The sequence below is a fragment of the Petromyzon marinus genome, chromosome 27, assembly GCF_048934315.1.
Source record: "Petromyzon marinus isolate PM22_M1 ecotype Great Lakes invasive population chromosome 27, UKy_Petmar_22M1.pri1.0, whole genome shotgun sequence".
Taxonomy (NCBI): Eukaryota; Metazoa; Chordata; class Hyperoartia; order Petromyzontiformes; family Petromyzontidae; genus Petromyzon; species Petromyzon marinus.
The window spans coordinates 9,538,083-9,552,462 of record NC_133693.1 but is presented as its reverse complement, the minus strand read 5'-3'; the positions used below and the strand labels follow the sequence as shown (position 1 = coordinate 9,552,462).

The 14,380-nt window shown below is 43.2% G+C and overlaps 1 protein-coding gene across 4 annotated transcripts in view; it reads left to right on the top strand.

Annotated features, from left to right (window-relative positions):
* The first annotated feature begins 5,572 nt into the window (after positions 1-5,572).
* Positions 5,573-14,380, top strand: part of LMBRD1 (LMBR1 domain containing 1) — a 346,839-nt gene continuing 338,031 nt past the window's right edge. The window contains exons 1-2 of one of the 4 annotated variants that reach the window (XM_032961536.2): positions 5,573-5,720; positions 13,429-13,605. In XM_032961536.2, coding sequence (XP_032817427.2) covers positions 5,652-5,720; positions 13,429-13,605 — 246 coding nt within the window. In that variant the 5' untranslated portion in view covers positions 5,573-5,651. The remainder of the gene's footprint in view (positions 5,721-13,428; positions 13,606-14,380) is intronic. The other 3 variants (XM_032961537.2, XM_076069959.1, XM_076069960.1) reach the window with 3 other exon arrangements.

Sequence of the window (14,380 nt, the reverse complement as noted above, 5' to 3'; positions counted from 1 at the left end):
TTGATGTTTATGTTTTGACTTATTTTCAATGCATTTAACTTTGGATTTAATGCTATATACGGTATAGTCCATTACTTAAAAAGCTGTGCGTAAGGATTTTCAGAAGGTAGTGTTTAAAAAGGTGCTCCAACAAATGTGCCAAATGTATTACTGCTGAATAAATAATAAAATAGGCACGTTTTAATGGGGTGAAAACTTGGCTGCTCGGTGGAGGAGAGTTTGACACAGTTTTACGCTAAATTACTAAACATGTTTTTTTTTATTTTACCAGGTAAGCCCCACAGCTATAAAGCTCTTTTTCAGAAGCAACCTGGCCACAAATGATAGCGCAACGAAGTGGATTATGTGGAAATGTATAGCCATATAATCTAAACACGTTTCTAAATGTGGAGGGAAAAATCCACGCGACCACAGGAAGAGAGACATGCAAACTGCAAATATACAGGCGTCGGGATCGAACCCATGACCTGCATACCTGGCGAGGTAGTTAACATCTTGACCTAACCCAAAATAAATCCGGTATACCTACGTGACTTTACCGAAAGAACCAAAGAGTATGAATTCCTGCAGTCACGAAAGCTTCAAATCAAGATCATAATATTGGTTGTGAAAGATTTTGTCTAAGACTACAGTGGTTTACTACATGGTCCATAATTTTGGTTGTATGGCCACAGTAACACTGACTATCCTGATGGCTCACCTGTGGACTGCTAATATGTTAAAGGGAGTGGCCACATGACTCTGGGGTGACAGCATATCTAGTGACATTCTCATTCTGCTCACAACAGATGATGTATTGATTGAAATGTGACAAACTTGTTTTGCAGGTCATGAAATACTTTTCTTGCGTGGATAAAAAGGGCCCAGTGACTTCAGAAGTTCCGTCATTTAATAATCTCATTCGGCCCTTCTCTCACAAAGTCGCGTGCTGATCGCGGCACAATTCTGAATATACACGTCTGTTTCCTGACATGAAGCCAAGAGCACAATTTACGTTGGGATTTTTAAGAGCTACAACATTATATGCAGTATGTTCTTGGATGTTGGCCTCATGGTTCATGTGAGGGGTTAAATACAAAAACAAATTTCTGATTTTAGGACCCTTAAATGGGGATATTTAGTTGTATTCATCTTTTTTACCCTGGCCTATGAAAGATTTCTTCTGGGAGTTATGAAGAGTGTTGAATCCAAATTAGAATTTTGAGAATTGTTTTTCTGATACTTTGTGTAAGTGTGATGCTAAATCCATCAGAAAACTGTTAAAGCCCTGTTACTAGTCACCAGTGTAGTCTACAAATACATTAAACGTACGTAACAGTACTCTACTTTTTAATTACCAGCTCATTTCCAATGCATTTCTTCTCGTGCTTAACTGTTAGTTATAAATTAATAATGGAATGTGATCCATCAAAAACACAGCGAAAATTTGATTAGCTTTTATAAGAGTGCAGTTCCCAATTCCAAGGGTAATTAGTCCCTCAGTACTTACCACCTCAGGCTACCACAAAAACCACTCAATCATTCCCAACAAAACTTCATCAATTACTGCTCAATTACTGCGCACTTGGCTATACCACAGTGCTGGCTGGGTTCGTGATTACTTGCGCATGCTCATTCTGGTCGCACTGCCCGCAATGTGAGCCGAACATGCGATTGCAGTTATTGTACAGAGTGGTGCAGATGTCTTGTGACTCCCAATTAATTCACTCCGACCATGTGTTTTTGTACATTTGCATATTCGCTTATTTATTAAATAACCCTGACTTAAAAATGTGTATACAGTAGTACGTTTTAGAGAATTAAATGGGGGCCACAAGACATCTGGACCAGCCTGTACACGCGTTTGTACTCTGCAACTTCATCTCGAGTAGCTTTGCCACTCCTTCAATAAGCTGAGGTTAACTAAATTGTACTTTACTGTACTTCTAGGGGACTTTAAATTGAGTTGCCCAGACTATTTAATCACTGTTGATCAATACGTTGTCCACCATAAATCAGTGTTAACCAATGGCCCACTGATAATTTAGCATGAGTCAATTGTTCATGAAATGTTCATTCACGATGGGAACGGTTTGCCGAGCCTACCCATCTTTTTGTTTTTATTGAAAAGGCGTTATCGAATGTGATCGTTATCAAAACAACATAATGGACATGCCTTTATATTCTTGGTTCTTTCGGTAAAGTCACGTAGAAGGGAAACAATAAAATAATAAAAATATAAAACAATTATTTTATTGTTTCCCTTCTTCGTGACTGTACCGAAAGAACCAAGAATATGAATCCCTGCAGTCACGAAAGCTTTCAATCAAAATTTGAACATGCCTATGTTTAGAGTAGGGCAGCCCAAATGCGTGTACTTCGCATTATTACTGTAGTAATTCGCCATGTGTTAAAGGCTAAAGTTTGTTTTACTCTCATGATTTTGAAACTTGGAAGGGTCAGTTTGCCAGAGAGGGCAGGATGTAGCGTTGTCACATTGGCTGACTAAGGACTCATGCATTTGCAGATAATGAGGCTTTAATGGCTCATTTCAATGAAATACCCACCCCCTGGTAGTTTGTCTGTATGACAAATGGCCAAATGTTGTATAATAATCACACAATTTATTTGTCTCAATTTCTTGAAACACACTCCTCAGGGATGTATCTCTTGTGTGGGTACGGGATGGATGAGTCTCGGTTATCCCGTCCGTGTGTGTGAGGGTTCTTCGGATTTGGTGTGCCGTAATTCTTGAGCAGTGGCAGATGCTCCTCTTTTGGTCAATGGAGTGAGTGCTGCTTCACTTAAGCATTTGATTGGATGGCAGCTTTGTTTTGTTAATTTATATTAAAATAAAAGGTAAATTATTCAGGTAAAAAAACCCCTAAACAATTGGCGAATTTGTCACGCTTAGGCGTAATTATAAAGCTTGCCGTTGGTTGAGTGTTGAACAGTATTTGATCACTGTTACAACGCTGTGGGTGATCACGATATAATTTTCTCCGATACCAAGGTTCTTTGCAAACCCACGGGTTTTTATCAGAGATTTGTTCACGAGGCAATTCAGATCTACAAACACAGACACAATTTCAACCGAGAAGATGGTTTCAAATTAAGCAACCATTGGAAAGATGTTCTAAATCGAACCAAACATTAAACTAATTTTCAATGGTACAGTATATTTTTCAAGTAGTGGTACCCCAAACTTTCGCAGCTCTTAAAAATTCCCTTTTCACACCATCAATAGGTAAACTCCCCCCCCCCCCGCGCCAAACGGCAAGTCCACCCGCACGTACACCACCTCTATGCTAAGTCGGCCAATCAAATGCTAATTTTTATGCTAATTCCTTTGTCAAGGCACCTTGTTTCCTCGCACACAGCTTAAAGGTCGCGGTTTGAGCGTGGCTGTGTTTCACTCCAGCGCTGTCCTCGAGACAGCCTGATCCCTTCACCTGATGAAGGCCGTTTGTGTTGTGGCCGAAACGTCGTGATTTTTGTTGTTTTATTTTTTACCTACGTGACTTTACCGAATAGAACCAAAGAGTATGGATCCTTGCAGTCACGAAAGCTTTAAATCTAGAATTGTTGAACAGTTGTACAGGTATCCCTCGATTTATGAAAGGGATGCGTTATTTTTACAATACAAAGAAACAAATGAACAACGAATATTAAAACGATCGAATCGTAATTAATTAAAAAGGAAAAATAAACGTACCTTTTCAGGTAGGGGGCCGTCCATAAATGACGTCACGCGATTTTGGACGATTTTTGACCCCCCCCTTCGTCACACGACGTCACAAAAAGTCAGACCCCCCCCTCAAATATGACGTCACAAAGCTCTGCCCCCCCCCCAAAAAAAATAAACATGCTTCAAATCGCTTTAAATTATTGCCATTATAGTGCGTATTTAATGTGCCGCTGCACTCTGATGTTGTAGGAGAAAACATTTATTAAAAAAGTCTATTTAATTAAGTAGAACGTGTTGTCTATATTTATTTAAAGTTGCGCATTTTGATGTGACGTTACACTTCTCACCACCCCCTCCTCGTCACACATCGTCACAAATGTCTGACCCCCCCCCACCCCCCCAGGTGCGTGACGTCATTTATGGACGGGCCCCCTAACTCGCTACCAAAACATCTGCTGCTTGCATGTTGGATGCCTGGGCAAGGCGATGTGGAGGCGTCACTGCTGCTACCACCGTGACGCTGTCGCGAGACGCCGCAGCTTCCTTGCCGGGTGGCTCGAGTTTGACGATCACGTGGCGCGATGTCGCGTGAATTTTTCGTGAACTTCGAAAATTCGATTTCGCGTTCATCGAAAAAGGTACTACTATAATTTGTCAGTTGCGTAAACGCGAAATTTCGTAAACCCAATGTTCGTAGATCCAGGGATAGATGTGCGGTATATTTGAGTAAATTATGTTCACACATTTTGTTTTACATTTTGGAAAGGAGACTTAAGATTGTGTGTATGGCTGTTGAACCGGCAATAACAACAGCAGCCTCTTGCCATTTGCTCATTAGATTTCTTGCTATTTCATTATACTGTACATGTATTGCATGCGAAAGTTAAATAAATGTTTCGTATACCAGAAAAAACGAAAAAAACGCCTTTTCGTTCCGATATTTTCGTAAACACCCAACAATTTCTCATCTGACATGGCTATTTTTTGCACCGATTTACATTTTCTTAATTTCCTAACTTTATTTAATGTTTTTTTTATTTTGTCAATATGAGTGACGAAGGTCACTCTGGGCTAAACTGCACCTCAGTTGAAACTACTGAACATCTGTAACAAAAAAACAACAAGAGAGCTTCATAGCTCATCGAATTTCTCCAGTATTAGGGGCCGTCCATAAATGACGTCACGCGATTTTGGACGATTTTTTGATCCCCCCCCCCAATTCCTCACATGGCGTCACAAAAAGTCAAACCCCCCTCAAATATGACGTCACAAAGCTCTGCCCCCCACATATATAAAACATGTTTCATTTGCTTTAAACTATTGCCATTGTAGTGCGTATTTAATGTGGCGCTGCACCCTGATGTTGTAGGAGAAAACATTTATTAAAAAGTCTAATTAAGTAGAACGTGTTGTCTATATTTGTTTAAAGTTGCGCATTTTTATGTGACGTCACATTTCTCAAACCCCCCCTACCCCCATCGTCACAAATATATTTGACTCCTCCCCCTCCCCTAGGTGCGTGATGTCATTTATGGACGGCCTCTAAACAAATATTCCTACGTTTCTAATAAACTTAGAACATATTATTAGCTCTTTCGGTAAAGTCACGTTGAAGGGAAACAATAAAATAATAAAATATATATATAAAACAATAAAAATTCTCACGACGTTTCGACCATAACACCTGATGACGACCGTTTGTGTTATGGTCGAAACGTCGTGAGAATGTTTATTGTTTCATATCTATTTTATTATTTTATTGTTTCCCTTCGACGTGACTTTACCGAAAGAGCTAAGAATATTGAATTACTGCAGTCACGAAAGCTTTAAATCAAAACTTAGATTAACTTCACAATCAACCTTCGATGACACGACCACGTGCTCTCGGCCCCCCCACCCCCACGTGATCCGAGCTCGCCCGTCACGTGACACAAACACGGCGACCGCTGTTATTCTCCCCCCACCCACCCACCACCACCACCTCATGGCTCCGACGGCTGGCGCTCTGAGCGGGACTCTGCTGGGATGGCTCATATTCGCCATCGTTCTGCTGGTACGCCTACGCGACACGAGAGCTTGCAAGAGGGAAATATTACCCCACGACGCGCCGCCGCCGTCCGCTCTCGGTTGTTCGTCACTCACCGCGCGCGGTTCGGGTGGTAGGCCGCGGTTCAGACCACGGTCGTGGCCTGATTCTCCGCGGGGCTATGGGGGGTCGTCTCCGGCGGGGCGGGGCAGGGCGGGGGGGGGGCCGGAGATGGGGAGGGGTGGGGGGCAGCTGTCTCGGTCACGTTTCTCATTCGTACAGTCACGACGTGGGGTTAATTTTTTAACAAAAGCTCGCGAGGCACATCGCGTGCGTTATAAAATCACAATCCGGAAGGCAGGGGTTGTTCGTCATGTGTGTATATCCGCCGGTGTAAATATAGCCACACATTTTGGGGGGGGGGGGGGGGTTAGGTCGCGTAAATTTATAAATGTTGTGTCGTTAGATCCGCCACCACCCGACACTGCCAACTAGTAAGGTTTGTCACGTAAACAGAACGTGGCCAATTCGTCACTAGTACAGCACTAGTGTATAGTGTATAGTAGTGTATAGTGTAGTGTATAGTGTAGTATACTAGTACAGCACTAGTGTATAGTAGTGTATAGTATAGTGTAGTGCATAGTGTAGTATACTAGTACAGCACACCGGTTGTGTGTTGGAGAGCCAAGCCACAACATTTACAATCAGAGTACGACGTTTCGCCGGTAATTACAACCAGTTTCATCAGGCGGACGGCCAGCTTTGAGTAAAACCAAATACAGATTCCGATTCTGATGTCACGTTGCAGAACAGTACGACGGGCAAGTAGGCGAGATAGCACAGAGGAGAGACGCAGTATGCAGACAGTAAAATAAACACACGGTTCCGTCTACATTGGCAGACTGTCGATGAAGCGGCCCAAATGGTTGTGAAACGAGAGTACTTGCAGTTGCAGACGATACAGAACACGACCCTTTGCTGAAGATACGGACACAGACGAGGAAAGTGATGCACATGCGAACTGGTACTACAACAACAACAACAAAGTCAGCTTCAACGCCAGCTGTCGTGAGCTCTCGTTAAACGGGCTTTCAAATTAATGTCACCACGATAGGTGAAATCCCACAACGCTTCCCCTTGGCCCCTTCAGAGTAAGAGAGAGAGAGCAGTCTCTCTGAAGGGGCCGAGGGAACGGTACACGAGGCCGTGGAGGCAGGAGGAGGAGGGAGGAGGGCATTGACAAACTCTTTGGTTCTATTCGGTAAAGTCACATAGGTAAAAAATAAAACAACAAAAATCACGACGTTTAAATCTAGAATGGCATTGACAAAGTTCGTGATGTTCAGGGGCTGGGCTTGGGTAGAGGCAGCCAGGGACGAGTTTGGTGGATAAAGGTTGGAATAGCACGTGGGAGTGTGATGGCTTTCGCCACCAGTATTATTAATTAATAATAAAGGGTTTTGGGTTAGATCGCGTTATTTATAAATGTGTCGTAACCCTCCACCACCCGACACGGCCAATCAGCAAAAAAAGTGTCACGTTGACAAAAAAAGACAAAATAGTTCACTACTTTAGCCCACCGGTGTGTAAATGTTGTGGATTCACTCTTCGACACACCGGTGGGCTAAAGTAGTGAACTATTTGTCTTTTGTCAACGTGACACTTTTTTTTGCTGATTGGCCGTGTCGGGTGGTGGACGGTTACGACACATTTATAAATAACGCGATCTCACCCAAAAACCTTTATTATGAAAGGTTGGAATGACGGTCGTGGTCAGTTTAACACGTAGGCTTTCGCGACCAAGGGTCCGTCCATAAATGACGTCACGCGATTTTGGACGATTTTTGACCCCTCCCCTACGTCACACGGCGTCACAAAAAGTCAGACCCCTCGAATATGACGTCACAAAGCTCTGCTCCCCCCCCCCCCCCCCCCCATAAACCATATTTCCATTTTGAAAATAAAACATGCTTCAAATCGCTTTAAACTATTGTCATTGTAGTGCGTATTTAATGTGGCGCTGCTGCACTCTGATGTTGTAGGAGTGTTATAAGAATTAGTGTTATAACAATTCTATATTTAAAGTTGCGCATTTTGATGTGACGTCACATTTCTCAAATCCCCCCCCCCCCTCGTCACACATCGTCACAAATGTCTGACCCCCCCCACTAGGTGCGTGACGTCATTTATGGACGGCCCCCAATATCCATAATAAAGGTGTCATTTAAAACCCGCCACCACCCGACACAGCCAATTAGTAAGGTTTGTCACGTAAACAAAACATGGCAATTCGTTACGAGTACAGCCCACCGGTGTGTTGGAGGGATATCCCTCTATTTAAGAACGAAACAGGAGGATTTCTCCACAAATCTGGCTGTCGCCCGATTATGCTATTTGTAATTACTGGCGAAACGTCGTACTCGAATTCTAAATGTTGTGGGTTTACTCTCCAACACACCGGTGTGCTGTTCTAGTAACGAATTTGCAAGTTTTGTTTACGTGACAGACTTTACTAATTGGCTGTGTCGGGGTTAACGACACATTTATATTTACCCGATCTAACCCAAAAAAACTGTGTTATGGACAGTTGTGGTGTCGTGTGGGGGTAAGTGGTGGGGAGGGGCAGTCAGGATTAGGGGGTGGTAAAGTTGAAAGTCATGCAAGATGTTGAGCAGTTAGACAACCATTACATTTCCAACATTGTATACCTTTTCTGACAAATAGGGGGAAAGTTGTTCACACTTGGCAGCTGACGCGAGTTGTGGAGGAAGCCTGATTCTGAGGATGCAGAAGGAAATTCATAGGACTGAAGGGGGATTTAGGATTTACAAAAAAAAAACATTTACAGACAGAGCAGAAAGAGTATGATCCCAAGCTGCATGATAAGATTGACTAATGGCAAGTCTTCCAAATGTCTTTGTGAATTTCAAGGTCAGGTTTTTTGTCCCATTGTTTGCTTCACAGCGCTCAGAGATTGGGGCCTTTTACAAGTAGTTTACAGATCGTTGGGTCAATATGCCTGCCAAAGCAAGTCTTTACGAAATCTTTTAGTTGACAGAACTATTTGCTTACCCGCTTTTTTGCAGAGTCTCATGCCAACTGGCATGTAAACAGTTTCACGAGTGTGATCCTTGTTTCAAGTACCTTTACTGTAACGTCAGTCAGCTGACATCTTTAGATTGAGGATAGTACTTAGATGACACTGATACAGATGGCGTGATTTTGCTACAGGTTAGATGTGAGAACAGGGAAATAGCTATACAGTATGCTTGTTACACAGTGAACTAGTGATACCAAGAAAACGGAAAACTTATTTTGCAAAAATGAGGTCTAATTATAACTTCATAGTCGAGTGTGCAGAGTTAGGTTCATGGTGTAGTTGTACTCATTGTTTTGAAAGACAATTCTGTGCAATTTAAGATGAGAACATATTTTAATAAATGACAGGTGCTTTGGTTAATTAAACGAGTATTTGATTACTCTTAAAAAAATGTCACGTAGTTTGCACAGATATAAAACGTGCCACACACCGCATTCTTTACCGGCAGAACATTGAATATTGAAATTAAACTTAAAATTTTGTATCTTTTGAATATTCAGTATGATAGTTTTTTCTTTAATAAAATTTTCTGATCTATATTTGATGAGATTGTCAGTTTTTTTTAATTATTATTGTTTACCCAGGAAAGCCTCACTGAGTCTCAAGACTCGTTTTTATGAGGGTCCTGTCATGATTTCGCCAGTAGCGGGCGATGTTGTCACTGTGTAATCCCATTTTGGTAATTTGCAGATAAATTTTAAACACTGGGATGTTTGGCCAATGCCAGTTAGAATGTTTTTTTGTGCCTTGGAAGTAAACCAGAGAACCCAGAGGAAACCATGCAAAACAGGGGAAGAATATATATACAAACAGAAAGGAGCCTGAGTTGGCAATCGGACCCAGGATCTTCTGCCTGTGATGCACACATGTCAACACAACGCCACCCTGCTGCCCTTGTCAATATGATCAAAGTCATCGTCCTGCTTGAAATTTCCCTACCATCTCGGTGGGTTCACATAGATCCATAAATCATCTTGGATGATTATTACTGGTGATTACTACTTCCTCACTGTTTAAACATCTCACTTGTTCAATAAAAGGCCCCTGTGCCAAACTTGTTGCCATGGGGTTTTCCAGCCACCCTGTTTGCTGCAATGATTGTTGTTGGCTTAGTTCCATTTCCCCTTGCATTTACAAGTGGCTTACTGACCCAACTGTAGGGATTGTTAGTTTTTTGCGCCCTTGTATTTGTGACCTTTTGGTGGAGTGCTTCAGTGTCCTCCCCATTAAAATATACCTCGAATAATTGGCCAAAAATAATAAAGCAAGGCCCCCCCTCAGGTTAAGAAGTACGGAAGTCAGTGAGGCTTTCGTGAATCAGGAAAAGTTGCAGCCTGGCAGATTCTTGATCGCACCACTGCCACTGGCTGCTCTAGATCAGGGGTCAGCAAACTGCCGCTCCTGGAGCCGCATGCGATTCTTTAAGGATTGCTTTGTGACGTCATTTATTAAGGACCACCACCGTCTCGTATTCACATGCATTACGGCTATTGAAATATATATCTTTTTTTACCAAATTCGAAGACAATGGCTCTTGTTAATTTGTTTGCTGACCCCCCTGCTCTAGGCAGTCCTTCCGTAGGGAGTTTTGGCCTTTTCTTCCATGGTTAAGTAAATGATTATGAATGGCCAGTGTTTGAAATTTGGAAACTGAATATGAATGAGATTTCCATTTGCTTGGCTTCATTTGTCGAAGGAACGGTACCGACATCAACAGCCCTGTGGGTGAGTGAGAGGCAGCACAGGTATAGTGTTGCAAGGCTGTGCATGTTAACTTCCCAGTTTATTACTCCTAATGTCTTAATAATAAGGTGACCTTGGATTATTTCAAGGCAATTCACGAGTGGCTGCACCCCCTGTGCCTAACATTATCTACACACAAGGCACAGCAATGGGCTCATTTTAATTAGAATTGATTTACTCTCCGAGATAAACAGGTAGAAAGCCAGCCCGATATTGCCAATGTTTGCCTCAGAGAGAGCTGAGATTGAGAACAAAAAAAACAATGACTGTGCTTTGTATGTTAAGTCATGTAAATTGGCTTTTATATGGCTGTAAAAAACCATACTGGATTTGAAGAATCAATGAAGCGTTGTGGCATGCTTGTAAACGTGGTGCTTTGGAGGCCGAGTTGATGGATTATGCAGGAATCAGACACTCATCCTGGAGGCTGCAACTCAACTTGCATAAGGTGGTACAGCGAGCACGTTGCTGACATCTAAGTGCAGTTTTGTTCCTTGTGTTGTTCCTGCAACTACGTCTCCTCTGTCCAAACCATTGCACTCCAGCAGTGGCACATCGGTTAGCACGCTGGACTCTGAACTCAAGAGAGCCGAGTTCAATTCCCAACCACGGATAATATCAGTGGCAAGTGATATCGGAAACCGGACTCCTTGATTCACGCACCCCGCAGTCACTAGCTTTGCGAAGTCGGTCACACGATCATGATTGACACAGTGTCGGGACGCTCTCATCCAACAGTGGACTGACACATGGCTGTCAAATCTCTTGAAATAGTGTGGGCTGTGTTAGAAATGTTCTTAAAAAATTATCGCAGTCAGCAGAGCATGCTGTGCAAGATGATGCCACAAAACAACTTTTTGAGTTGCCTGAGTGGGCTCCTGTAACCCCGACTCCAGAGAGATACCCTTTCAAACTCTCAAGAGTACATTGTTGCTGTATATCACTTACCCAAAACAACTATACATCTGAACCCAGACGTGGCTCAGTGCTCTGATGTAACCATTGAGGCATGTTATTTTACCCACCCGCTCCTTGAGTCCATTGCCTCGGCCATCGACAATTGACACTGGAGGCAACACAAGTGATGTGTTCCGCTTATCTCGATTGAGAACTCTCTCTCCCTTGGTGGTGGAAATTCCGCGTTCCCGTGACGGAGGCGTGTTTATCCACGGGATAAATCACTCATTGCTTGCTACAAAAGTGGCACTCTTGTTATTGACACTGGAGTGATGATAGGCTGAATTGACAAACCACACAGAATCAGACTATGTATCCTGGAGGAATCTGAGGAGCTATGAAGCTTTTTTTCACAGATGTCCAGTAGGGGCGGGTAAGAACGTTACAACAACAAACAGTACAACAACACGATAGGAGTGCAAAGTATAGGAAAGGTAAACAATAACTTAAAATATACAAATAAAACATTATTTTTAATCTTGATTTGAAGCTTTCGTGACTGCAGGAATCCATACTTTTTGGTTCTTTCGGTAAAGTCAGGTAGGTTGAAAATAAAAGTATAGGAAAAGTAAACAATAACTTAAAATATACAAATAAAACAACATTATTTTTAATCTTGATTTGAAGCTTTCGTGACTGCAGGAATCCATACTTTTTGATTCTTTCGGTAAAGTCAGGTAGGTAGAAAATCAAATAAAATCACGGCGTTTCGATTGCAACACAAGCAATCATCATCAGGTGGGAAAACTACAGCAAGAACAAATTTCCCCTCCCCCTACCCCACACCCCCCTCCCCCCCCTTGCCCCTCCCCCCTCTCTTACCTATATAACCTCTTACCACGGCAGCTCTCTCTCCCACTTCAGCAAAAAAAATTCTTACTGTGGTTTTCCCACCTGATGATGATTGCTTGTGTTGCAATCGAAACGTCGTGATTTTATTTTATTATATACCTACGTGATTTTACCGAAAGAACCAAAGAGTATTATTTTTTTATCTTACCAGGTAATAAAGCCCACTGAGGTATGAATTTATTTTTCAGAAGCGACCCGGACACAAGTGATAGCTCAACAAAGTTGTTTATCATATTGAAATTTAAAGCAGCAAAATTATCTAAATTATCTCTGTAGAAAAGGTGACTGCATTGCGCTTAAGCCGCTAGACCCAACAGAAGTTTGTCATTTCATATTCTGGCTCGAGGTCAGCTAAGTCGATTGTCCCTTATTGATTGATCAAATAACGATCACTTGGTGTAAAGTCCATATTGGCCATCCCTTCGATTGATTGGCCCCTGCCACCAAACCAAATCGATTACCATATACGTCCGTGTGGTTACTTTATTTGTTCGGTGATGAAAGGTTATAGTTAAAAATGTACTATATCTGCAGCATCTAACCAAATATAAACTAATAATGCATAAGTATAATTGGAATGATGATCATTTATTCGTACGAGATTCTAAATTTGACCTGATATTTGGTGTAACCACATTACGTACCGTGCGAAAGAAGGTCAACATACATACATGCATTTCATGAAACTTAAGAACCTATTTATTTCTTATGATATGTTAGTTTTTTTTTTTTACACAGACTCTACATAGCTCTGAAACTCTATGTATGCATGTATGTCTGCATGTTGAGCTTCTTTTGCACCGTACATAGCCAACCATGCTAACCGGGGGGGTACGGGGAAGGGACAGCAAACTTAAACACAAAGCAGTTCTAAAGAAGTGAGTTTTCAATTTAAATTTTTTTTACGTGCAATTCCGATTTGTTGGGTCTTCTGCACCGTGTAAAGAAGAAAAAAAAACCCCCATGCAATAATCCCGATGCTTCTTGATCCACTTTGTGTCTCTGAACCATCGCTCCGTTCAATCGCGCCACTGAACGCCTCCCGCCGCCTCTCGCCGCCGCCGCCGCCGCCGCCGCGTGCAGGCGATCCTGGCCTTCGCGTGGTTCTACGTGCGCTGCTACCAGAGCCGGCACGACAGCGAGGCGAGCTCCACAGTGACGGCCATCCTCGCCGTCGCCATCGCCCTCTCCGCCGCCGCACTGCTGGTCGTCGACATCTTCCTCGTCTCCTTCGCGAAGCTTCCCAACGGCACCTACAAGGCGAGCGCCCTCACCGTCGGGTCGGCCGCCGACCGGCGCCGCGGTTCCACGAGCTCGCGGCTGGCCGCCCGCCCCGCCCCGCCGTCGTGGACCAGGGGTCGGCAAACTGCGGCGCCGGAGCCGCGTGCGGCTCTCCACTAAGGACCGCTTCGCGACGTCATTTATTAAAGACCGCCGTCTCGTATTCACTTGCGTTGCCGCTCTTGAAATACTGCTTTTCCTTACCGAAATGGCTCTTCTTGTTGTTTCGGTTGCCGACCTCTGTTGTAGACCCTGGACTAAATGTAGAACGATGTGCACCGTCTGGAACGCTCTTCCGATATTAGGAAACCACTGGAGATTTCCACTTTGAATGCTTGTTCTGTGTTTGTCGTCCTTCCCCGCGCCTCTGATTAGCACGGTTGGCTACGTACGGTGCGAAAGAAGTTCGACGCACATTGTGAGGGAAGCGCCGACGACAGGGGTAGATGTTGCATTAGGGATGCTGCCGTGCTGTGATGGTTGCCACGTGGCACTTATAGTCCAGTGGTCGACTGGTTCGATTTCCTGGCTTGGCGGTTAAAACAATGGGCAAGTTTCTTGAATCCTCCATCCTCTGTCCACCCGGCAGTTTGTGTGTTGAACTTTCATACGGTCAACTTCTTGAGCACCGTTATGTAGCCAACCGTGCTAATCGTATAATTTAATTAAAAAGTTAATGCGCCACAGTTTAGACGACGGGAAGGTCACGTGTGGTGAGGTGAAGTGTGAGTACTCCTGCCTCTTCCAAAACGTC